The sequence below is a fragment of the Engraulis encrasicolus genome, chromosome 20, assembly GCF_034702125.1.
Source record: "Engraulis encrasicolus isolate BLACKSEA-1 chromosome 20, IST_EnEncr_1.0, whole genome shotgun sequence".
Classification (NCBI taxonomy): Eukaryota; Metazoa; Chordata; class Actinopteri; order Clupeiformes; family Engraulidae; genus Engraulis; species Engraulis encrasicolus.
The window spans coordinates 36,555,604-36,583,103 of record NC_085876.1 but is presented as its reverse complement, the minus strand read 5'-3'; the positions used below and the strand labels follow the sequence as shown (position 1 = coordinate 36,583,103).

The 27,500-nt window shown below is 43.2% G+C and overlaps 1 protein-coding gene across 1 annotated transcript in view; it reads left to right on the top strand.

The window, feature by feature from the left end:
• The first annotated feature begins 7,724 nt into the window (after positions 1-7,724).
• Positions 7,725-27,500, top strand: part of cacng7a (calcium channel, voltage-dependent, gamma subunit 7a) — a 39,956-nt gene continuing 20,180 nt past the window's right edge. The window contains exons 1-4 of the mRNA XM_063185860.1: positions 7,725-7,778; positions 8,756-8,951; positions 12,489-12,578; positions 14,171-14,311. Coding sequence (XP_063041930.1) covers positions 8,756-8,951; positions 12,489-12,578; positions 14,171-14,311 — 427 coding nt within the window. The 5' untranslated portion in view covers positions 7,725-7,778. The remainder of the gene's footprint in view (positions 7,779-8,755; positions 8,952-12,488; positions 12,579-14,170; positions 14,312-27,500) is intronic.

Genomic DNA, 27,500 nt, shown 5'->3' with positions numbered 1-27,500 from the left:
ATGCAGTCTCCATTGACTCGAGTGGCTTTAGCTGCCATTCATGTGAAATTCATTATTCCACATGTTCAACTCTGCTGCAGGGCCGTCCTACCCCCCCCCCTCTCCACTCCTCTCTCCCTCCCCTCTTCCCTCCTCACACTTCATGTGTCCAGCTCACACATGAACACTAACGAGCCCATCCCCCCCCTCCCACTGCGTGAAGGTGGTCTCTCTCTCTCTCTCTCTCTCTCTCTCTCTCTCTCTCTCTCTGTTTTTTTTTATGTATTTCAGATTCAGGGGAATTAAAGTGGGTCTAAATTTAACCACAGCACAGAGTTGTTTGAATGTTGATGGCTGGCCCCTAAAGGGCCATATGTCCCCCTTCCCCCTCCCCTTCTTTTTTTATCTTTCACCTTCCTCATTTGCGTCTGTCTGTCTGTCCCGTCTGTCCTGTTCTCCATCTCTCTGTGCCTTTGTGTCTTTCAGGGTTTTCTTTTTTCAGGAAGTCCGCTTACTGTAACTCCAGAATGTTTTGAAAGGTTTTCGATGTGTGGAGAAAATGAATCAGTACAGTAGTTATTAGAGAAAAGCCACACTTGCAACTAATGCCTCTTTTCCACTGCCGGTTTTCTGGTAGGCCTACAGCTCGACACAGCGCGGCTTTTTTGCTTTTCGATTGGGCACGACACAGCTCAATCGAAGAGCAAAAAGTGGCAGTCGAATCACTCTGTGTCGAGCTGTAGGCCAGTGACGTAGTCTACTTTTTTGTAGTGGATATACTGTATATTTGAGTATTTTTTAGATGGGTATACTCCGTATATATTTGTGCTATTCTAAATAATGGATCAATCAATTTTAGATGGGTATACTGACATCCCTGAAACTTTGAAGTGGGTATACTGCGTATGCCTGCGTTCTACATAGAATAAGCCACTGCTGTAGGCCTACCAGAAAACCGTCAGTGGAAAAGAGGCATAAGACTCATTAGTATTTATAGTGGCATAGCATGGCATCCCTCTGAATAACTAGGCTACAAGATTTGTAGTTGAGTGTGTGACTCTGCTCTAACCTTTGCATCTTTCACTCACTCTGGGCATTTCTCAAAACCTAGTGCACACACTTCCAAGTGTAGTCAGCCTAACTAGTCACGCCCAGTGATTGGATACTCTTTATTAGTCACATTCAGTGACTGGATACTCCGTAGAATCCAACAAAGAGTATCCAATCACTGAGAGTGACTAATTAGGCTGATACACTTGGAAGTGTGCACACTAGGTTTTGAGAAATGCCCTCTGTCTCTCCGTCACATACAGTATTCCCATCAGTGTCACCGGTCACCATAGCTACCTTCTGGTGCCTCGCTATGTCTCTCATGGCATGTGGCCGGCTACTGAGGGAGACTGGATGCAGCAGAGAGACCCTATCACAGCACATTTTCAGTGTTCATTTGACACTTAGAGAGTCACACATATCACTCCAGGTGTTGTTTCTACTCTCTCCTTCTACTCTAAGTTGAATTAAAGTTCTTCTGGTGCCTCGCTGTGCCTCTCATGGTATGTGATGTGTCCGGCCACTGAGGGAGACTGGATGCAGAGAGACTCTATCACAGCACATTTTCAGTGTTCATTTGACACTTAGAGAGTCACACGTATGACTCCTTGCGTTGTTCCTACTCTCTCTTATTCTACTCTAAGTTGAATTAGAGTTGAATTAGCACGACACAACATACTGTGTAATAATAAGCTGCTACAAGATATTCCCAATTATATGGCTCCACCTGTGCGCTCACCGCAGGTAATTCCGATAATTAATTCCTGCTCCTGGCCGAAGACACACAAGCTATCTGAATGGCAAGGACAGGCCTCTGGTATACTGTAATGTAGATTCTGAAGGCAGGTTGTAGAGAAAATGCAGTGTAGAAGAATATGAAGACCTTTGCTGCAAAATGATTTCTTTTGAAACATTTTGGGAAACTGCCATTTTTGTATTGGACATTGCATTGCATTGCAAAATGCATTTTATACAGGTTTAAAAAGTATGTTCTCAAAATATTTGAATTGCTAGAATTCACAGATGAAAGGATGTCTGAACAGTCATTTCCAATAACAAAATGAAAATGTCGAAAAATACTGTTTAAGTCATTTTGGAACAATGGCAACATGAACATTCTCTGGTCTCACTGTATAAAATCTGGTATAAGCATTCATAAATGAAGAATTTTCTATAGCTACATACATTTATTTTTACCATATTATGTAGAAATCCTGTATACATTCCCAATGCATTCCAATGTAATTTCTCCATTACAGAATGGCGGCCAAGCCAGAAAATCATGGATGTTGCTATGGGACATTGTATTGGCCTTTGCCTCTTGCTAGATCCATAGCCGCTAGGGACATAAAGTGGGAAATGTGCATCCCATTCCACAAAAAAACAAAAACATACATCACTCGTCACATGCAGTATAACCACTAGCTAAAGCATACGCATTCACCGAAATCTGATTCTGGGTGTTGATTCTAAGCCAGTCAACACAGTGGGCAACACCAGTCTGAAGATAGAGGCAGTTTATAAAACAGTTTTTATATCCCCATACTGTCTTTTTACTGTTGATTCAGATATGTGGTTCAGTTGTTCATCAGTGCAGTTGCGCGCTTCAACTCCCGCACACTGGCATCTTCTTCAAAGGTTCTTTTTTTAATTTCTCAGGGCTCAGGGTGATTGCAGTGAGGTGGTACAGTTGCAGAGATGTGCAATCATAGAGAAAGGTGCCGCAAACACAGTTACTCCAGGCTTTTTATTATTATTATTATTGAGGCGATAACATTGTTGCCGCTCAGGCCTCCCTCTCTGATCACAAGAAAGTGATGATGAAGATGATGAGGTGCAATACCACAATGCCCATCAGCGGTTGGTGGAGATGTTCCCTGGTCCTCCAGAGTGTCTCCCGACAGCCATTCATAAGCACCCGGGCTAATTAGACTTCCTCATTCACCCGGCCGTGTGGGGGCCCAGGAGAACTGTACCGTACATTTGATCTGAGACACCAACTGACAGCATGTAAACAACATCAAACGCCCACTCCTTTCTCTTGCTCTCTCTCTCTCTTTCTCATTATTATCTCTCTATCTGTCATTCTTGTTCTCATTCTCTCTCTCTCTCTCTCTCTCTCTCTCTCTCTCTCTCTCTCTCTCTCTCTCTCTCTCTCTCTCCCTCCCTATCTCTCTCTCTCACACACATACACACACACTCTGTCTCCTCCCATTAACACTATTAACAACACTTGGGGGATGAACAGGGAGCACTTGAGATGAGATAACATGGCAACTACATTTCCTCCATTTTCCAGCTTTCGGCCAAATAAAAAGAACATCTTGACCTCTTTAAACCAGAATTACATTCGGGTCATTTGGACCAGCATCCTGTCATGTTGAACATGTGCATTTACTCAGTGATTTGGGTGTCGGTGTAATTTTAGACGCACACATTAAATTTGAATGGATGAACTCCTGACGGTATATACTGTACATTTGGGATTCCCCATGGTTGGGAACGGAGAAACACAGTGACATCCCGTTGTAGTACAGTTAAAGTGTACAATGTTGATAGCGATTTTCTTCCTGGAAGTAAGCATTTTAGCAAGTATCCACCATGAGCCAGAGTAGGCTACAGAAAGCAAATAGGAATGTGAAAAAGAAAGTATTAGGGCAGTAATGATACACTCAACTCACGATTTGGTTTGTATCACGATTTTTGACCTACGGTTCGATATTACCCACGGTTTGTTAAATGTATCTTATTGAAGATCGTTTATACATAGAAAAGGTTAAAGGGCTACTCATAATTTCTTAAGCTTTAGAATAATAATATTGATTTCAAGCTTGGAAGCACTGTCACATCATGTCATGTGGTGGTTTTTCTGGAGTGAAGTATGACTATGAGTATCACGATTTCTCGGTTCGATACAATATCGTTACAGCCCTAAAAAGTATGTATTTCCAATAGCATTTTATAAAACAGATTCTCTCCATCCACAATACATTGTGTGGCATGGCACAACATGACAAGGCCTTGCCTAGTAACTAAAGAAAATGAACAGAAATTGAGACAGGGCAATCATCTCAAAGGGTGCATGGTGGAAGAAATCTACCATGTGTGGGCAGCCGTGGCCTAGTGGTTAGTGCCGGTTCGAATCCCCCCCCTGACCTCTCCCTACACCACCATCCATGGCTGAAGAGCCCTTGAGCAAGGCACCTGACCCCACATTGCTCCAGGGACTGTAACCAATACCCTGAAAAAATAATAGTTGTAAGTCGCTTTGAATAAATGAAAGCGTCAGCTAAGTGCAATATAATGTAATGTAATGTAATGTAATGAAATAATTGAGATGACGGACTGCTGAGAATAATGTGAAAAAGTACACTTTCAATAGTATTTAACTCTCGATAGCATTTTACAAAACAAATTATTTATCCACACAGCGTTGCGGGGCATCACTCGAGGCTCTATACCAAGTAAATAAACCCAATGAATTGAACAGAAATTGAGACAGGGCAAGCAACTGGGTGCATGATGGATGAAAATGAAATAATTACGATGAGGCAAGACGAGGCGCCACACTGCTCGCTTGTCACACTCTTATGGCCAGGGCTGGATTTAGATAACCTTGGGCCCCTAGGCTACAGGTTGCTGTGCCCCCCCCCTGGAAGGCAAGTTGTGCAACAAATGTACATAGACAGTGTAATAATTACGAGCTAGGAATTAAGGATAACATACCCTTCAACTGTATTCAACAACACAGATGATTTTTTTCAATATCGCATCCTGTCAAAATTTTGCAATTTTTCACTTGTGGCCAATCAGGGGCCCCCTGACAGGTGTGGGCCCCTAGGCTACAGCCATATCTATCCTGGGGTCCGTTTCTCGATTCTTGTCGTTGCTAACCGTCTTAAGACCGTCTTAAGACCGTCTTACCGTTCCCTTGGATTTAGTGGTGAGCGTCGCTGTAGAGAGAGAGTTGAGTCGCTCTTACGAAGGACGTTGCTACCGTCGTTAGCAAAGACGCTTTCGAGATGCGGACCCCTGTGCAGTAATCCGGCCGTGCTTATGGCGCTCTTGGACACCCTCCATCACTAAATCTCCACATGTGGTTCCTTGCCATTCTAAAGGAGCCTGTAATGAATTAACCTCACTCTCCTGAATCTTTGTCTCTCATCCTGTCCCTGTCATTCTGCCATTCTCATCTCACCTCTTGCCTTGTTATGTCTGTGAGACATGTTACGCTTATTTCTGTTCTCTCACTCTGTCTCTCTCTCTCTCTCTCTCTCCCTCTCTCTCTCTCTCTCTCATTTCTCTGCTTATTTTGTCCTGTTTTTTTGTTTTGCTTTCCGTCTTAATTTCTTTTATTACGATTGGTAAGTAGATAGCTACTTTCGCAGCACCTCTTTCTCTATTTTCATTATGATTATAGTACAATCTTCTCCCTCTCCCATTCTTTCATTTGTTTTTATGACTTTCTATGTACTTTTCTATTCTAATTTGTTCTCACTATGAAAGTGCTGCACCTCTACTCTGCCAAATGTATTTTGTCTCGATTTGCACCCTTCCCAGACAATTAGCTATAAAATCACCATGCTAGTCATTCCCAAACTGTGGGCCTTGGTGATGCTACAGGTGCGCCTCAAAACATCCTAAAAATATACTCTCAAATTTTTCACGCTATTTGTATTCATGCATAGTGTAAACTATAAGTGACAGGTTGGAAAACACATCATGGAAAAAGTGTGCTCGTGGTAGTCTAATCCAGTGTTTCTCAACCTTTTTTTAGGCGAGGCACCCTTTCAATTCATGAAAAATGTGAAGGCACCCCAAACCAACAAGCTGTAACATGGTATCGCATCCAATATCACACAAGCTTAGAAAAGTAACTCAACCTATGTTCGAAGTTACAACTTACTGGGGTGACCTAAATTTACTTTATTGTGTGTAAATGGCACATGAAAGATTCCACTGACTAAGCATTTATGTATGAATTTAGACAAATATGTATTATATTACATAATTGATTTATCAGTCACGTTTTCAAGGCACCCCTGAGGGGGGCCTGCGGCACCCCAGGGTGCCCTGGCACCCTGGTTGAGAAACACTGGTCTAATCCCTGGTTTGGCGCCGGGCTGCGGACCTTCTCACGCTTCAAAGTGAGCCATGGTATGCTAAAGTTTGGGAATGGCTGACCTATGCATTGTAGACAAAGCAGTTTGGGTAAGGCCCCCAAGATTTAATAATTTATTCTTCCTTCCTTCCTTCCTTCCTTTCTTTCTTTCTTTCTTTCTTTCTTTCTTTCTTTCTTTCTTTCTTTCTTTCTTTCTTTCTTTCTTTCTTTCTTTCTTTCTTTCTTTCTTTCTTTCTTTCTTTCTTTCTTTCTTTCTTTCTTTCTTTCCCCACCACTTGCCTCACCCCTCTAGATGAGTTACTTTAGCACACACCTCATCTCTCTCTTATACTTGCTTCTTTAAAATCTTTTCTCTGTCTCTTTCATCTTTGTCCTTTTAATCCACCATATCAATATTCACCATAGATGTTATCCCCTTCTCCATCTCTTCTGTCCCACCCATAGATGAGTACCACAACGTTGTCCTCTTGTCTAAGTATATGTGTATTTTGTTTTTCTTTCTTTATTCTACACTACCATATGACTTAACCCCTTAAGACACGGCATTGTAAATTAACTGTTACCACAATAGCAATGACCAAGTCGTAATGTATTACTAAAGGCCCCGAGCACTGTGATAGTAGTGTAGTACTATAGTGGCTACTATATATATAGTACTACTATAGGGCAACTCCTGCCAATTTCAATGTGCTGTTGTATTGCTCACGCTACCCTTGACTTGTCAGTACCTGGTGACGCCGCATTTTTTGGCTCAGCCCTTTCCGAGATATGAGCTATTCTAATGGGGGCAACTTTTGTTTACATTTCAAAATTTTTTTTTTATTTATTCTCAAAAACATCCAAAAGGTTATGCAACATCAGCAGACAGTTTGCAAACAGCGATACCTTTTGGGAAAATATTTGGAGTAGGCCTATGCTCATTTTTTAAAAAATGTAAACAAAAGTTGCCCCCATTAGAATAGCTCATATCTCGGAAAGGGCTGGGCCAAAAACTGCGGCGTCACCCTTTAACTTTCAATGTGTATTACAGCGTGCCACAGGAGGTACGGCGTGCATTAAGGGGCTAATTGACTTGGACGTGTAGCCCCAGAATGCACGCCGTTCCACCAGTGGAACGCTGTAATAGTCACGCGTAACTACCATAGTAGTACAGTGTTATGACACAACACAGAGCCTTAAGTAATGCACTACGGCTTGATCAATGCCATTCTGGTAACAATGGGTTAAATTTCTTCTGAAAAATTAGCCTTTTCTACAGTACCGTCGCCTTGTGTACACCCTCATCTGTCATGGGCCATGTTCTTCAGCTCTCTCCGTGTCAGTCTCTTCTTCTTGACATCTACAGTAGCTCTGTGCTCCATCTCCATGTGTTTTTGGGACATGATGTGCCCATCTAATGATATGCCCCTCTAATATCTTGTATTTTACTGTCCTTTGCCACTTCCTCTGTCCTGTCCATAATGTAGATACACCCCACAATGTCTTACATCTGCTTGTCTAACACTTACTTTCCCTCTCGTCTCCACCCCCTGCCTCCCTTTCCACAGATTGGTTCACACGAATGCTCACGCTGCTGTCCTGAGGCCCTACCTACAGACTCAGACACAGCAATACCACCCCCTTTTTGGTTATTATTTCTGATAACATCTCCCTCTTTCTCCCACTCTCCGGGTGCATTCCAATATGCGGCCTTGCGTCCTCCACTGGTGCTTGTGGCCTCACCCCGCCTCCTGTCCCTGCCTCTGTGGAGAAAACAATAAAGTTTCCCAGCTGTCACCCTAGCCACAACAACTTTGGGGGGACTGTTTTTCATTCAGTATCCCACATGAGAAATGATTTTACAATTGAGCTTTTGATAGATATTGAAATATAATGCTGTTGTCAGTGATGTCATCATGACATATTACTTCCTGGTACGAGGCCAAAAGCACAAGTGGAGGACGCAAGGTTGCATATTGGAAAGCACCCTCCATCTCTTCCCCTCCCAGAGATGAGTTTCTTCAGCAAACGCTCACACTCTTGTCCTCAGGGTTCATGAACACTGCAGGGCCCTTTCCACAGAAAATTAGTGATTACATTTCTCTTGCTCATTCCAAAATGTTTGGAAATGCTATACGTTGGAGCAAAGAGGAAAAGTGTTGGATCTGACCGATATGTTTAAAACTCTGGTCGAATCAAGGATTTTAACAGAAATTGCCTACTTTAAAGCGACAGAAAATCCCCCAATGTTTTATGATAAATGGTGTGTGAACAAGAGACTGTGGGCAGTTCATGATGGAAGTACGCTTATATTCAATTGGTACAGATGTTACAGATGTTCCTTCCTTCTCGCAGTGTGCGTGACGTGTCAATTTGAATGGCATGTAATGTTACCCTTTTAACTAGTGACACGGTTCAAAATAAATGGGTGTTGAAAAGTGTAAATCTCCATTCCTTCTATCCCCTCAGATGAGTTTTTTCAGCACGCAATTGCTCATGCTTCTGTCATCTGTGTGAAAAAAAATAAAATATTTATTATTATTATTGATTACTATTATTGTTGTTATTTCTAAAAAATGATGTGTTTCTCTTTCTCCTTCTCCCCATCCCTCCTCTCCGCCTCAGATGAGTTCCTTCAGCACGCGAGCGCTCACGCTGCTGTCGTCTGTGTTCGGGGCGTGTGGGCTTCTCCTGGTGGGCGTTGCCGTGTCGACGGATTACTGGCTGCTGATGGAGGAGGGCATCGTGCTGCAGCAGAACCAGTCCATGCAGGTCAAGATGGCGCTGCACGCCGGACTCTGGAGGGTCTGCTTCGTGGCCGGTAGGTACCTGCTCTCAGTGGTGTAGTCTACTTTTTTATGGTGGGTATACTGTATATTTGAGCATTTTTTGAAGTGGGTACACTGTATATATTTGTGCTATTCAAAACAATGGATCAATCAATTTTAAGTGGGTATACTGAAATCCCTGAAATTTAGAAGTGGGTATACTCCGTATACCCGCGTTCTACGTAGACTACACCACTGCCTGCTCTGCTTGAAAAGTAGCAGGTTGGTATACCTGTAAAGATGCTTTGTGGCCAGTAGGTACTAGCCTGATTATCATGACTTTCAAATCTCTTCCAGACTTGGTCTGACCAAGAGCATAACAACTAACGTTCTCAAACGGCACGGTTGACCCACCTCCCTCGGTTTGCTACTGGTCCAGGGCAGAAAAGGCTGAGCCAAAAGTTAAACCAAACATTTTCTTATAGTCCCAATAAAACGTCTCTGCTTAATCCACGTCACTGCCTTGAACACACCTCTACCCAGATCCTCGGTTGATTGGTTCAGGACAAAGTGGGTGGAGTTCCCCTGCCAGGGGGAACTCGAATCTGCCTGAACAAGCAGTTTTCCTGAGCTAGTGTAGCAGAGCCGAAGGTGTTGCGTCACTGCGAGGGCGAAGCCTGGATAGGTAGGTACCTACTCTGGGTAGAAAGTAGCAGGTTGGTGTACCTGTAAAGGGGTAGGTAGGTATTACCTGCAAATGAGACTACGGCCTCAAAGAGACTACCCTGATTAAATCAATTTTTAAAAATACAAAAATAAAACATTAAAATAGGTACGGAGAGTCTGCTTCATTGCTGATAGGTGTATGACCAAGTGGCTACTCAGAGGTATTGACAGATTGTAATAATCCGCACAGTACAGAGTGTCAGAAAGGGAATCTGCAATCTGTTGTACTTCAGGTAGCTGTAATATGCACCAGATGTAAGATACAGAGTGGAGCTTACTGTCCATGTGTCCAAAGAAGAAGACTTGGCTATATGTAGCCTACAATTTTAAATGTTTTCACCAGAGGGGATGAATAAAGTTTACCTTGACCTACAATTTAAATAAGATGGTAGCCTACACGCACACAGGCCCCTGTGGGGTCTACTTCGTGACTGGTGTAGGGAGCATGGAGGGAGGTATTGTGATAACTGGGGCAGCGGTGACCTAGAAGTCAGGGAGTTGGTTTTAGGATCAGTGGGTTTCAGGTTCTTAATCCGGTGCCAGCAGGAGGAGGAAATTTGGTCATGGAGTAAATAACTAGAGCTCCGTGAATAAACACACAGCGAGGGAGTTGTTGTTGCCCGCATTCATTGCAAAGTGAGGATGAGTTTCAATTCGATTAAAGCAGTTTGTTTGATGTGGACATAGGAAGACCGCATTGGACCATTTGTTTGAGTCACAAATGCTAATTCGCAACACCAGTCCACAAGAGGCCCTCCAAAAGCTATACCTATCAGAGCACAAAGGGAAAAGAGAAAACACAGAAGCAAAAGGGAAAAAACATGAAAAATTGTAATAGTCAAATAGTAATGATAAATAAATGATAATGTAAATAAAACATATAAAGTATATAATTTAAAGACTGAATGCTAAAGACTGGATGGATGAATTCATCCAGAGCCTGACAGTATGTCTCAAATGGCACACTTGTGCACTTCAGCCACTATGTTTCAATGTGTACGGTGCTCACACTGAAGATTTAGTGCACTGAAAGTAAATGGATGATGCTCTAGCAATGATCAAAAATGGAGTGTGTGAATGATGGGCGCGGTGCACACTAAACGGTTATTTACGTAACATGAAGAAATGTGATGTTGGTTCAGTAGAAGAGTTTTGTCAACAGTCTCTTATTTCTGTAAGTAATGTTGACGAGACGACCAACCTCGTCATGTCAAAAAAAGTTTGCGGCATAGTTATAATTTGGGAGGAAGGAAATATAAATACCACAAGCACGATGAGCTGAGTGATATAAACAGAAGCCAACCGCTATTTCGTCAAGGTAGGACTATGCCAGTTTGTCACTTTCAGTAAGAGCCCCATGTTAATGTTCCAACCTTTCACACAGCGTTAGGCACTTAATATGTCAGCGCACTGTGTGCACTATGCACTAAACGCCAGTGCAGTGAAATTTCAGAGAAAGAAGTCACAAGGAAGTGCCTTGCTAATCAGCATAGCAAACCAACTCAACCTTGACCTTGTGGTAACCACACAAGCAGTGGCAAATTTTGATTGCGGCAGATGATCCCTATTAATTTCCACATTATGTGGCCCCTACTCCGGGCAGAGAAATCATTTCAATTGCAGGGTACCTATTATTCATCTTCATTATCATTTATAGTTGGATAAAGCTAAGGTTTACCCTGACCTTGAGCCACAGCAGAAATTAGAGTGGTCTATTTGAAGAGATAAGGAACTATGGGTGGCTAAAGGAGTGTATTATTATTTTGGAGTAGCTGCTATAGATTGCCTGTAGATCAATATGAAAATCCAATTGTGTACTATATGCACTATTGCAACACAGAGTGTTTTGTATAGCAGTGTGAGATATTCAATGAAGCACTATAAGCATGTTTGCACAATTACACCCCCCACCAGTCGGACAATTCTAATTACACTGCATATTATACTTTTTGTATATCCAGGCATGGACAAACCAAAATCCTTGCAATCCTTGTAATCCTTCGAGAGTTACTTATCATACTATTTTGTAATGGCAATTTGTTACATTTCATTGTTGATAGCTGTGAAAATGTTGCTTTTGTTGTCCTCAGGTACACTCGTAAAACGAATCATTGTTTCTAGTCCGGGGATTTCAGCCTTTTATCTTCCGTTCCCAGACCAAAGTGTTGTCTGGGCAGAACACCACAGTCCATCCCTTTTCCCTAGCCGATTGTCAATACTCAAATGAGTGTTTAATCTACACAAGCCAATTTTAACAGTGATTAATGTTCAGTGTTGTGTGGCCATGATAGAGTGCTTGGAGGACAGCCATTTGCTTTTCTGTGTTTTTTGGATTTGATGTAAGACTGACGTATTTTGGCTGCCTGTCTGTCTGGGGGCTAAAATGTGACTTTGACATGGTTGACTGGGGCTCACTACGCTATCTCTGTTTGTAGTCCTGTGCACTGGTCTATGACTTGTGTTTAACTTCTTGTCCCTATCATCTTTGGCAAAATGTCCGTCTTTTTTCGGCTGGCTTTCCCTGTTTTTTTCTCTCTCTTGCTTCCCCACTCGTCCATCTGTTCATCTCAGCTTTCCAGTTCTATCAATTTCTTCATGCTCTCTCCGTTTTTGTCTGTTGTTTATGTCTGTTGTTTGTTGTTCTCTTCCCTGTCTATTCTCTCTTGCCTGTTACTCTCTCTCTCTCTCTCTCTCTCTCTCTCTCTCTGCCTCTCTCTCTCTTCCTCTTTCTGTGTCTGTCCTCTCCTTTTCTCTCTTCTCTCTCTCTCTCTCTCTCTCTCTCTCTCTCTCTCTCTCTCTCTCTCTCTCTCTCTCTCTCTCCCTCTGCTGTTCTCTTTTTTTGTCTGCCTCTGTCTCTTTCTCAGGGGCGGAAAATGGAAGATGTGTGGCTGCAGAGTACTTCAGTTCTGACGCCGAAATCGAGATTGTCACCGAGAACACTGCAAATATCCTGAGTGAGTATGGCACATAAGGCGAAAGGCAAATCCATCATTTCACAATGAAATAAAAAGAAACTCCCGTTTCGATCCTCACTGATCCACCGATGATCCATCTTATGTGCTGTGTTTCTTTATGTCCCCTAATAAACAGCGTATTGCTCAATAGAAACGTATGTGCGCTCAAACTCAAAAATATTTTGAGTATTGCTTTGTGTGCATGTTAATTGCATCACATTACGTACAGTACATTAGTGAAAACGTACGCAATACCTTATTCTCATTTAAGATTTATAGTACCATGTCCCAATCAAACAAAATCCACCCTCAAGCTCTGAAGACACATTGACAATGACTAGTGTTTGTTTGGGACATGGTGCAAAAAAAACTATTTTAATGGTAGCCCCTTAATGCGTGCCGTTCCAGTAGTGCAACGCTGCAATAGTCACCGAAAAACCTTTACTACAATAGTATTACACCACTATGACAGTACACAGACAATAACGGTAGGGACACATACACGCGAATTTGCGAACTTTGCCATTCATTCCTATGAGAGAGGCGAAGGCAGGCGAAGGCAAGCGATGGCAAGCGAAAGCAAGCGAACAGGAGTGAAGCAAAGCGAAATTATTAAAGAAAGTTTAATGTTATGCAAATGAGGAGCGAATTCGCCTGCCGTGGCCCATTCAAATCAATAACATAACTGTTCCATTCCATTTGATTCGCCACGACGACCTGATGGCAGTTGAAATTCGCCTCTCTTCGCTTTGCACGCTTCGCGTCCTATGTGTCCCTACCGTATGACAGTACACAGACAATAAGACAGTACAGTACAGTACATAAGACAATAGGACTTGGCCATTGCCATTCGTGAAACAGTTCATTTATAACAGGGGCTGTGTCTTACAGGGTTAATAAGCTAGTGAGTGCAGCTTATTGCTTCTATCTCAGACATCTCTCTTTCTCTCTCTCTCTCTCTCTCTCTCTCTCTCTCTCTCTCTCTCTCTCTCTCTCTCTCTCTCTCTCTCTCTCTCTCTCTCACACTCACTTGGTCAATGATGTTGAGAGGGACCCTTTAAAACATTTGGTGTGTGGGGTGTGTGTTGTAGTAGTATGCCCTTTATTATCCCGCCATGGGGAAATTCATTTGTTGCAGCAATAACATACAGATTGTGCAAAGACAGTAGACAGCATACATACAACACAGGACCAGGAGGTTAAAAAGTATATGTAGGATAGATAAAAAAGAGATGTTAAAGAAAATAAGAAAATAGAAATGTCTCTGTTAAAAACAACAAGTACATTAGTAAAAGTGAAAGTGCATTTGTAAAAAGTGCATTAGCAGCTTCATAAAAAGGAGGAGAGGGGGCTAGAACAATAATAAATAAGTAAGTTGTGTGAGGTTGGGCAGAACGGGGAACTGATTATGAATATATAAGGGGGGGGGGGTCTGTTTTTGGGCAGTGGCTGTACTGTGCTAATGTATGATGGGTGAATGGTGTCAATAAAAGCATTGTAAAGGTCTCTCTCTCTCTCTGTCTCTCTCTCTCTCTCTCTCTGTCTGTCTCTCTCTCTCCCTGATTTGTGTTTTTCTGCCATACCCACTGTAGAGATGGTGAGGACGGCCACTCCCTTCCCCATGGTGTCCCTGCTCTTCGTCTTCACCGCCTTCGTCATCAGCAACATCGGACACATCCGACCCCAGCGCACCATCTTGGCATTCGTTTCCGGAATATTCTTCATCCTCTCAGGTACTGCATATAGTTTTTTTTGTCATGCATGGATGCAATAGCCTCGCGCGCCATCCTACGTACTTCCGCCAAAGGATTGGGCTCCACTACTAGTCTGGCCCCTGTTTTCTGTGGAGTGATATTGAGCGGTAGGATTTGGCCGGCCAACCCTCCCCAGAAAACAGCCAATTAGCGAAGAGAAAGGGTGGTGGGGGCGAAAGGGGGGAGGATGCTCGTGACCATACCGTAAACGCCTGCGCTATGTTGTTGTGGAGTAACTGTCTGCGATTGGGTGAGGGCTGTCCAATCATTTCAAACCAGAACTGAGTGCAAACTTCCCGCTTCCTGCAATCACATCAGATCAAACAACCCCCAGACCATGAATTCGAAATGAAATTGTAGTATTATGGGATGGTCAGGACCAGGCTATGGATGCAAAGCCATGCTACTAAAAAAGATATCACGTCAAGATTCAGCATGATGTTTTGTTAGGACAATCAGACATGTGCAGTGATTTGAACATTGCAAGTAGGAACCGTGTGGTTCAGAATGAGCCACACACACACTGTTCCAGACAAAGATTATTTTTTCAGGGACTGCTTGTAGTTTTTGTTGTTTTGTTTGCCAAGCCACCCGGATACCTCACAATGCAGCTGTAACGGCTTTTTGGAGACAGCCATATGCTGTTCAAGGTAAAGTTTCGGAGCAGTAAAAGAGAGTGGTGCAGTGCAGTTGGATTAGCTTTTTGGAGTCATGCATTGGGGGCTACTTTGACATTACAAAATGTCAGTGGTGCGGTTGACTTAAATGCAGCATGTCACCGTTTATGTCTTGAAAAATATGTTAACGATGTTTCGCTCCCTCACAACAACTACTGTATGAGGAACTTGCCTTAGGAAAGAAAAGAACCCACCGTCTGTTCTCTCCTCTAGACTCCGTTTAGCTTTACGTAAAGCAGGGGCTTGGATTATGAAACTTGGACTTGTTTTGAGACCAGGCTTACAGTCCTGGCAGAGGCACAGCGGCAGCTGCATGTGCACTCACTCAAGTGTATGAGAACAGATGTTGGCAGACATCAAGTAAAAAATTAGCAGCAATTTGTTCAAGTAGATTCACTTTTCCACCACCATGACTTTTGTCACTTTGGGGTGTAAATCACTCAAAAGGTTATCTGTGGTATTCACGCAACACTGTTGGGCGGTACAGTAGGTTAGGCATTAGGAGTGATTAGATGAAAGAGGCTGCAATTACCAGGTTTGCTTTCACATAGGACTTGAAATATGGCAAAAGAATGTTCGAGATGCACAGTAATTTCCCGTATTGGGCAATATCAATATTTGAAATTAATGTGTAATTGACTGGACTGCCCAGAGTCACATGGCAAGACATGACATTGCACTTTCAAGAATGTGTACATGAACACACACCGATGAACAAACAGAATATAAAGACTCGAGAGTTTACTAAATGATGAATACAACAGCGATAGTCGTGTGCTTGGTCGTTGTCAATTAACAGCTATGTTGGTTTGATTCATTTTATCAATTAAGTTTCCATCCGTACATTCACAAATGTGCTACTGACCACCAGGGCAATGGGTCACCTTTCACAAGTGCCATCCTGCACTGAGCTGGTCTGATCCAGCGCCCAAGATTAGTACTTTGATGTGTCTTAATTAATTGCCCATCCCCATTTCCGGAATGCCTTATTATCGAATGCATCAGGGCCCTGGGTTGCTTTTCAAAAATGCTGCACTCATATTATATATCTCGCCTTATCCAAGAACACAATGTGTGTGTGTGTGTGTTGGGGGGTTGGTGTGTGTGTGTGTGTGTGTGTGTGTGTGTGTGTGTGTGTGTGTGTGTGTGTGTGTGTGTGTGTGTGTGTGTGTGTGTGTGAGTGTGATTGTGAGTGTGTGTGTGTGTGTGTGTGTGTGTGTGTGTGTGTGTGTGTGTGTGTGTGTGTGTGTGTGTGTGTGTGTGTCTTTGTGCATGTGGGTACGTGCGTTTGTATGTGTGTGTGTGTGTGTGTGTGTGTCTGAGTGTGTGTGTGTGTGTGTGTGTGTGTGTGTGTGTGTGTGTGTGTGTGTGTGTGTGTGTGTGTGTGTGTGTGTGTGTGTGTGTGCGTGTGTGTCTTTGTGCATGTGGGTTCGTGACGTGCGTGCGTGGGTATGTATGTGTGTGTGTGTGTGTGTGTGTGTGTCTCTGTGTGTGTTTGTCGACTGTGGACTGAGCTTCTCAGTGTTATCTCTGTAGCCCTTGATAAGGCAGGTGGGTAAATATCACCGGCCGGCGGACACAAAAACATCCCTGCTGTGGCGATGAAGAGGTCTGGCACATACTGGAGCCTTTCACCCTTGGATGGCAGAGGGCTCGCGACGCATCCTCTCTATCTACTGCAATTATGCCAAAAGGTTTCAGGCGTGACTTAAGAAAAAAAAGAAACATTTGACCTTCAGCAAAGCCTGTAAATACTGTGAGCTTTTTTATTCTCAGTCAGATGGGGACTACAACCTTTAAACACAACCTGCTGGAAGAATTCAAATTTCCCTAAGGGAGCAATAAAGGAATCTGTCAAAAAAAAATGTTCTGTGAATGAGTCGCACCACACACTCTATTGAAGGGTGCCCAGCGACAACTGTAAATCTTGAAGTAAAATGGCTGTACATTTAAATTTTTAATAGCCAAGCTTTTGGTCATCCGACTGCGCTGGTCTCTCATGGAAGCGTGGTTGATAAAATTTGGAACTTGGTTTTAAATGTACAGACATTTTAAGTGCACAGATATTTTGCATCACAGAATCGCTCTGGAAGTAAAATATTCATGTGCTGAGTCGCATGGGTTTATCATCATATTATATGGGAAATTATTTTCAGAATAGACGATTTGATCCATGAATCAGGGCCTTTTTTCAAAATCCGCCTTTCACTTTTCCCTCAGCCTCGTCGATGCAGGCCGAGAGCCTAAGAGCTAAATCAGACTCCCCTTCTCTTTAAGCTTTTCGCCAGTTATGAAAAAAAAGAACCTGCATCTTACACTTTCCCTGTGAAGTTTTTGCGAAATTACAGTACAGGAAAAGGAACGGAGGAGCTTGCAGCGCCAGTGCCAATGCAGGCACTACTTCAGTGGACAGGAGAAGACAGAACAGCCATCTAATTGGAAGCCTTCTCCGTTTGATGCCTGAAGTGTCTGGCTACACTCTCTCACTGGCAGGAAGGCAGACAGAACACAAGACTCCTGCTTCCTTCCTTTCTGCCCAGTGTGTGTTTGTGTGTGTGTGTGTGCGTGTGTGTGTGTGTGTGTGTGTATGCGTGCGTGCGTACATGCGCGTGTGTGCGCTTGCGCGTGCGTGCGTGCATGCGTGTGTGTGTGTGTGCGTGCGAGTGTGCATGCATTCGTACGTTTGTGTGTGCGTGCGTGCGTTCGTACGTTTCTGTGTGTGCGTGTGAGTGTGCGTGTGTGTGCACCACTGCCAGGAGCAGGCTCTGGACAAGTGAAGGGAGAGAGAGACAGAGAGAGAGCGGTGTAGGGAGAGCAGGCAGGCAGTGAGGCAGCAGCAAGGCAGGTAGGCTAGGTAGGTAGGGCTGCACTGCTCAAGGTCTGCATTGTAGGACACGACATGAGACATGCTCAAAGGGAGGCATACATTTGGCCATGCACTGAGCGCAGCGCCATGTCTCGCTTTGTTCATCACGCCCCTTGTCAAAAACTCAAGGATATTTAAAGAAAGAAAGAAAGAAAGAAAGAAGAGAGAGAGAGAGAGAGAGAGAGAGAGGAGAAAGGAGAAAGAGAAGAGGTGAAAATAACACAAAACAGTTTCAGTTAGCTCTTTTATTTTGGCACATGCTGTATTCAAGTCTGGCTTCATCTTACTAAGTTCCGCTGTGGCCTTGTATGTAAAATGGTGATTTAGAAGTTAAAATTGACGTCTTGTCTTCTGTATGCACACAGAGAGAGTTCAAAAGGGTGAGTGTCAATGGGCGACACTGGAAGCACCCCCCCCAGACATGCCCCCTGCACACGCCCAGACATATGCGCGCGCGCACACACACACACACACACACACACACACACACACACACACACACACACACACACACACACACACACACACACACACACACACACACACACACACAAATGTATGCACACAGACACAGACACAGACAGATGGTGTACATGCATGCACACACAATTAATGAAAGCCCACCTGGGAAACTCCCATTGTTATTGTAAAATAGCACTCCACAGCACACAACAAAATGCATGCATTTATGCCTCACCCGTGCAAGGGGGCAACCTCAAACGACACCCCAAGGGAGCAGTGAGGCAGGACGGTAGCATGCTTAGGGTACCTCAGTCATGGAGGAGGATTGGGGAGAGCACTGGTCAATTACTCCCCCCACCAACCTGGCAGATCGAACTGGCAACTTTGGGCTTACAAGTTTGATGCCCTAACTGCTTTCCCATGACATCCCATACAACATACGACAACATACAACATACAACATACAACGGCTTTCCCTGCATTGCCCATAATTACATACATCATACATACAGGGACACACACATAGTCACACAGCTCTCCTTTTATGCTTGCCCCCAAATTACCTCATCTCCTGACTAGATCAGCACTGGGCACAGCAGGGCGCCACCAACCAACCCACTGTGCCAGACCTGGCGTGCCAACCAGTACCGGACCTGGCCTGCTCCCTTCCTCACCACAGACGTACACACACATGCATGCGTGCACCCCCCCCCCCCCCACACACACACACACACACACACACACTCTCTCTCTCTGTCTTTCTCTCTCTCTACACAGTAAATTTGCCAGTGTTAATTTTGCAGTGTTAAGGCTTATTAACACTATTGGAGTAATTCCAACACCAAATGGAGTGAGATGCTCTCCAGTGTCAGTGACAAATGAAGTTGTTAAATTGTGTGGAGTTAGAAGTACTCCAGAGAGCCCCCGCCTCCTCGAGGTGATGGAGTTTGTCTGCGCCATTGTATGCTCCCCGAAACTGCTTTACTCTTTATAGTGTTAGCTTAACACTATAAATCTAACATCAGTGTTTAACACTGATCTGGAGCAGGACCAAATAGACACTAGAACAGTGTTAATTTTAACTCTTTAAGTGTTATTTTAACACTGTAAAATTTACTGTGTATCTCCAAATGCACACACACACACACACACACACACACACACACACACACACACACACACACACACACACACCCTCCATATGTAAAGACACATACACCATGCCAGGCGGGTTGGACTAGGCAGGTCCCACCATCTGCCATCATGGCTGCCATTGCCACTGCTGAGGTCATCGCTAAAATGGGCCACACACACACACACACACACACACACACACACACACACACACACACACACACACACACACACACACATACACACCATATATAAAGACACACACCATGCCACCATGGCTGCCACTGCTGCTGCCACCGCTGAGGTCATCGTTGAAATGGGCGACTTCGCTGACGAGGCAGACTGCTTACTACTCCCACTACTACCGATGTATCCACTGACGTAAGGGCCTCAGGGTGACTGTTTTGGTTCCCTCTTGAGAGGCAAGCGACAGACACAAACACTGTTGGTTGTACCTGCGTGTGTGCAAACTATATCTGAAACAGCCAATACTGCTGATGATGCAGGCCACTATTCAATATTATAATAATAAATAATAATACATTTTATTTTAAGCGCCTTTCAAGATACCCAAGGTCACTTTACATAAAAACAGAGAAGAAAAATATATACTTATACTTATACTTACCTTATACTTATACTTGTAAAAGAAAGTGAAGTGATAGTGATAGTGTTTTTTTTCCTTCTTGAGCCTCTCACTTTGAGCAATGGGCCCCACAGTGGCAGTTTATTGTGGTAGCTGGGGCTCTCCCATACTGTACACTGGTCTCATCCATTACGTATGGGTTAACGTTCGGCGAGAAGGTCGCTACCGTGGAATAGCAGCACGACAGAGAGAATCTTTAGACCCCGACGCGGAGCGGAGGGGTCTTGTTCTCTCTGAAGTGCTGCTATTCCACAAAGCGACCGACTCGCCGAAAGTTAACCCGCTTATTATATGGATATATTTAAATGATTCACACATGGCGGGGACATTTCTTTAGGCCTATTTAATGTTAAGATTGTTGCTGCGCAAAACAAAACAGTGCCGTTGTGGAACACCGCTAGGCAACAGCTAGGTAGCCAGGACAACAGGTGTTGTCTATCACAGCAGCTGATTAGAGTCTTGTTGAAAAGTCGCTTTAGCAGTGAAAAGTCTTGTTGCCATTGACAGCGGTCTGTTATAGACCAACCCGTCCGTTATCGAAAAATAACAGACGTGCGAACGTTGGGGAGCCCCGTTGAAATGAATGGAGCATTCGACCGATGACGTCACACCATATAATAAATTACTTTACATTATACTTAGCTGATGCTTTTATCCAAAGTGACTTACAGTTATTTTACAGGGTATTGGTATTGGAGTATTGGTCTACAGGGCATTGGCCTGGAGCAGTGTGGAGTTAGGAGCCTTGCTCAAAGGCACTTCAGCCATGGATGGTGGTGTAGAGCAGTGTTTCCCAACCTTTTTTGTCTTGTGTACCCCCTAAGCCTTTTTGTCATACCATGAGTACCACCTCACTCATGCTCTACTATATCCCAATGTGACTATGCTCCATACATTTTTTTCATTTTTCCAAGTACCCCCTGCAGTGTTCTCGCGTAACCCTAGTGGTACACGTACCCCTGGTTGGGAAACACTGGTGTAGGAAAGGTAAGGGTAGGGCTGGGCAATATGACGATATATATCATTACCGTGATATAAAAGTGTATATCGTGACCTTTCTCCTATATCGTTTATATCTTGCTAGTAATTTTATCAGTTGTATACAATTTAATATGATCTAATTACATTTCATGTTGTCACAATACACACTATAAGTTCATGTAACTGTAAAAATAACAATAAAAAGATCCATCTTAAAGAAAGGTTGTTTTGCGACATGAAAAAATAAAGAGCAAATAAAGAGAATAACTGAAAACGTATGTAATTGTTCTATATCGTGATATATATCGTTATCGTGATATAAAGTAATCCATATCGTGATATAGTTTTTTTTCCACATCGCCCAGTCCTAGGTAAGGGTTCGAATCGGCAACCCTCTGATCTCAAGACCTAACCATTAGGCCACAGCTACACCTCTCATCCCATCCGATGGGTAATTCAGTGCCTGTGAGCAAAGCATCCCCATATTTCCCACACCCCACGTTGCTCAGCTGGCCCTATACCGTCAATAACTGTTACCAATATGTTTGTATTGGAGCATCAGCTAAATGTAATGTAATGTAAAGCGACAGCTTCTACCACTGTTTTTTTTTTTTTTGCTAATTGCTTGCTGATAGATCGAATTACTCGCTTACAGTAATAACAACAGACTAATGAAATAATCACCAGACAAGATTTTCTTGGATTTAAAGATTACAACAATATTTCATGGCTTGCTTAGTGATTTATCACAGCTAATTGAAATTATTACGGTGTGGATGGAAACTTCATCAGAACATTGTTTCAGGCACTTTGTGAGACATTTATGGAATGCAGGCAATGTTTAGGCAAACTCTTTAATCAGTTGAGAAAATAACTGCAAAATTCATTGCACCCTTCCCCAGCACGTGCCTCAGCACACATAAGGTATACTATGTGAAATAAAAGGTAAATAGGTCATCTGATTTGTACAAAATAAAATGTGTTTCAGCCTGAGTAACTAATGGGCTTTACAGCCAAGATGGATGTTGGTCAGCTAGCGCCACACCCCTAACTCCGCCCCCCTAACTCCGCACCCCTATGGTATGTTACGATACATTTGCAAAACTCAGACAAACTCTTTTTTTTACAACAAAATAGCTAAATAAATCAGATGCGCAATTAAGATATCTTGCAGTCTGACTAACGGATGGGCTCTGCAGCAGCCAAGATGGATGTTTTGGTTAGCTAGCTGCTGTTCTGCTCTTGTGGCGCCATATGCTACAGTAGGCCTACGGTATATGCCTCAGCAAGGTGCTAACAACAGCAAGGTCAAGGGCTGGCTGCCAGGGGAATACTCGCTCGCTCTGTAGCAGTATGTTTCCTTCACTCCTTCCCTGTGTGAGGTTAGATAAGGGAGTGCCCACTAAATAAAATAAGGCTAAGCACATTTTATTTCTGTGTGTGTGTGTGCACGTGTGTGTGTGTGTGTGAGTGTGTGTGTGTGTGCGTGCGTGTGAGTGTGTGTGCAAGCACGTGTGTGCGTGCGCTTGTTTGTGTGTGTGTGTGAGAGAGAGAGCCAGGCTGTATGCTTTTTTCTGTTTATAATAGGATTTCTGTGTCTGTGTTTAAAATTGTGTGTGTGTGTGTGTGTGTGTGTGTGTGTGTGTGTGTGTGTGTGTGTGTGTGTGTGTGTGTGTGTGTGTGTGTGTGTGTGTGTGTGTGTGTGTGTGTGTGTGTGTGTGTGCAGCGGTGTAGTCTACTTTTTTGAAGTGGGTATACTGTATATTTGAGCATTTTTTGAAGTGGGTATACTGTATATATTTGTGCTATTCAATACAATGGGTCAATCAATTTGAAGTGGGCATACTGAAATCCCTGAAATTTAGAAGTGGGTATACTCCGTATACCCGCGTTCTACGTAGACTACACCACTATGTGTGTGTGTGTGTGTGTGTGTGTGCGCACGCCTGTGCGCGCCTGTGCGTAGTTGAGTGACTGTGTGTGTGTGTCAAGCTATAATTGACTATCTTAGTGTGTGCGTGTGCGTACGCGTGTGTGTGTGTGTGTGCGTGCGTGCGTGCAAGTGAGTGACTGTGTGTGTCAAGCTATAATTGACTATCTTAGTATGTGTGTGTGTGTGTGCGTGCATTTGTGTGTGTGCACGTGTGCTCACAGTATTTTGCATGTGTGTGTGTGTCTCCTCTAAAGGAATGTATTTAACAATGCATGACTGTCTCCGCGGATTTGTTTCCCCGGTGCCTCTGCTGCATCTCGGTGTGTGTGTGTGTGTGTGTGTGTGTGTGTGTGTGTGTGTGTGTGTGTGTGTGTGTGTGTGTGTGTGTGTGTGTGTGTGTGTGTGTGTGTGTGTGTGTGTGTGTGTGTGTGTGTGAACGCGGGGCCTGCTGTGCGGAGCGATGTGTTATGAATATGATATGGCATCATGTTCTACTCAATGCACCAACGGCTCCCTACTTTGCCCAACCCACCACCCTCCTTCCCCACTCCCTCCCGTCCCTCTCCCACTCCCTCCCTCTCTCTCTATCATCTGTTCTCGCTGCGGTTTAGTTGAGGTTAGAGAAGATGCAGATACAGTGTTTTACTTCAGTTGCCGTTGAAGTTTGAATGTTAAAATGGTGGTGTTCGCTATGTGTGTCAGTACTGGAAGTGCATGTCGTGTAGGATATGTTTTATGTGGTTGTTGTTTTAGTATTTTTTTGTGTTGTGAATGTGGTAGTGTGTTTTCCTGCACTGGTTGTGTGTGTATGGCTACTGTACTGTATGTTTGTGTCTTGTACACAGTAAATTCAGCAGTGCTCATTTAACGCTTAGAGAGTTGATTTGACATCATTTGGACTTAAATGAACTCTATAAGTGTTGAATTAACACTGCAACATTTACTGTGTAGGGTATGTTTTATTGTGGTTCTTGTTTTAGTATTTTTGTGTTATTAAAGTGGAAGTGTTTTTCATCTGCTGGTTGTGTGTGAGTGTATGCCTACTGCAAGTGCATGTCATGTACGATATTTTTTATGTATTATTTGTTTTTGTATTGTTGGTTGTGCTGAGGTAATATTTAGACTTGTATGGCTGCCGAGGTGTTACTATGTCACAGGTGAACATGAACATATGTCTACACATCAGGAAACAAGTCATTTGAGACTGCTTTGCACATGACAGCACAATAGGAATACTTGTTAACTGTCATTAAAGAGGAAAAAAGTCACTTGAGACTACTTTGCACATGTTAAAACAAGTGTAATATTTTTGTCATTAAAGAGAAAGACACTGACAGATTTCTGGGTAATTATGAGCGGATCAGACCTCATGGGTTTTCATTGTTGAGATCTGACTGCTGGGGTGTCATGTTCAAGTGGTGTTTGTGAGATGGTTACTGTGTTTCCACAGGGATTGTGCTGCAGTGTTAATACCACACCAACAGAGTAGGACTAACTATACGAGTGTGAAATCTGAACCTTTAACCTGTTAAGACATGACCACTGTACCAGTGGTGTAGTCTACTTTTTTTATGGTGGGTATACTGTATATTTGAGCATTTTTGAAGTGGGTATACTGTAAATATTTGTGCTATACTAAATAATGGATCAATGAATTTTAAGTGGGAATACTGAAACCCCTGAAATTTTGAAGTGGATATACTGCATATACCTGCGTTCTACGTAGACTACACCACTGCACTGTACACTGACTTCTACAAGAATGAAAGTAGTAATGCATTACTAAAGGCACTGTGTAATGTGCTAGTGTAGTGGTAGTAAAACCTTTTCCATGACTATTACGCTATTCCATTGGTGGAATGGCGTGTATTATGGGGCTACAACGTATTGAATTACTGAAACACTTCACAATTTATTTACTAGTGTCTGTGAGAATTGTTATTTATCTTCATCATGGTGGTTTTAAATGATTTTAATCAATTTTAGCAATTGACTTGTTTGTGACCTCGAAGACCTTTCATTCTGAAGACCTTTCATTCTACTCCTGCACCGACCACCAGCGTTCAACTCCGCCAGGTGTCCGTTCAGCTCTGCAGAGGGGGGCGTGATGGCAGGTTTCTGTACAGTCGCGGCCGGCGCACTACCAGTATAAACCTAGCTTACTGTAAGTCTGGCACAGGGCCAGAATAAAATTCTCAAACAAAGTCGCGGGCCGAACGCCCGAACTCAATATTTATTTTAAAAAATGGACTAAAATTGTCAGTTGATGCACTTCATACTCATAGTTAAATTTCACTCATAGTTAAATTTCACACACACACTCTTTCCCATCATACTGTATATGGTACAGTATATGGTAATTGAAATGTGACACACCAAATTTCATGTTCAATTCCTGTTACCCCATGCATTAATAGTGTATGTGGGCCAACTGTAATACACATTTAAAATGATCTCGTGGGCCGAATAAAATGGCTCCGCGGGCCAGATTTGGCCCCCGGGCCTGAGTTTAACATCCCTGGACTAGTACAATGGAGGTGGTGCTGCAAGCTGCAGACCACACCTAGCATCGTGCGGTCAAAGGGACACATGAGTCACTCATTAGCACACATCAAGGTGTGAATTGGAGTGATTATAACAACCCTCACACCAATTCACACCTTCACATAGGCTACAGTAGGTTAGCTTGGGAGTTGTGAGTGCTTTGCACTTCTGCTGAGTGTTTGCGTTGTGTGTTTTTTGTTTTGTTTTGGAGGCCTACGCAATGTGTAGGCGGTTATTGCCATATGAGGTTCATGTGTGGTGTCTGGATGGTGGACAGGGCCGGATTAAAGGGACACTGTGTGAGATCTGTAGTTGTTTATTTCCAGAATTCATACTGCCCATTCACTAATGTTACGTTTTTCATGAATACTTACCACCACCATCAAATTCTAAGTATTCATTATGACTGGAAAAAATGCAGTTTTCATACATGAAAAGGGGTTATCTTCTCCATGGTCCGCCATTTTGAATTTCCAAAAATAGCCATTTTTAGAGGCAAAAAGGACTGTACTTGGACCATACTAGAAAATATTTGTTTATTACTTAGTAAACTTTCATGAAAAGATCAAATTTGGCAATAGGCAGCCCAGTTTCAATGAGCAGCATAGTTGCAGTACCTTTTTTGACCATTTCCTGCACAGTGTCCCTTTAAGATGGCCTGGAGCCCCCGAGGCATAGGTTGATGTAAGTCCCCCTTGAGGCAAATTTTGGGACAAATTCACAGATTATGTCAGAATTATGAGCTAGGAATTAAGGATAACGTGTCGACCAACTGTACTCAATAAAACAGATTACTTTTTCAATATTGCATCTTGTCACAATTCTGCCATTTTTCACTTTTGGCCAATCAGGGGGGCCCTGGCAGGTGGGGGCCCTTCGACTGCAGCCATATGGTGTTTTGGTGTAGTGAGACTGCTAGTGTATGATGTTTGGGGATGGGATGGGTTTGGGGATACAGTAGAGTAGAGTGTAGTAGGGTACAGTAGAGTAGTAGAGAAGACTTGAGTGACAACGGATTAGGACAACGGATGAAATTTAGCAACTATGCTAACCCCAGCATAGTTATTATAGTGATGTTTTATTATCTGAGGTATTTATTAATGTGCATTGTCCAAATCAAATGAATCAATCAATCAATCAATCAATCAATCAATCAATCAATCAATCAATCAATCAATCAATCCATCCATCCATCCATCCATCCATCCATCCATCCATCCATCCATCCATCCATCCATCCATCCATCAATCAATGAAAAAATGAATCAATGAACATGTGGGCCTATTAATCCCAGAGGAGATTAGCAATAAATGTATTGTGCTTGTTGTTGTGTATAATGATAGGAGGTTTCTGTTGGTGGTGAGACTGCAGGCGCCTTAACCTGGTTTACCCCTGAGCCAGCTTCTTAGTATACCCCTCTGGTGCACTCTATAGCAGTGTTTCTCAACTGGTGGGTCACGACCCAATAGTGGGTCGCGGAGGGGTTATGGGTGGGTCGCGGAGCCGTGGTTTAGAAAAAAATCGTAATTCATTGATTGGCTAAAAAAAAAAACATCCAACTTTTCCTGCAACAATTTGCAACTCTTATGTTGATAGGCGATTGAACTTGTGTCATCTGTCGTCATAGATAAAATCAGAATGTTTATGCGAGATAGTAGCATGCAACCAGTCATTCGAGTGCCTCTAAAAATATTGGGTCGCGACAGAATGAGAGTGGAAAATGGTGGGTCCCAAGACTGTTCCAGTTGAGAACCACTGCTCTATAGTGCAGGGGTGGGGAACCTTTTTCATTCGAAGAGCCACTTCAAATTCATCCGAGGGCTGTAAAAGTCCTCCGAGGTCCGTACAATGAAGACCAACCAGGATTTTCCCCTTCACTTTAGGCCTATATTGAAGGCAGCCATCTTTTAAACAAACACCACCT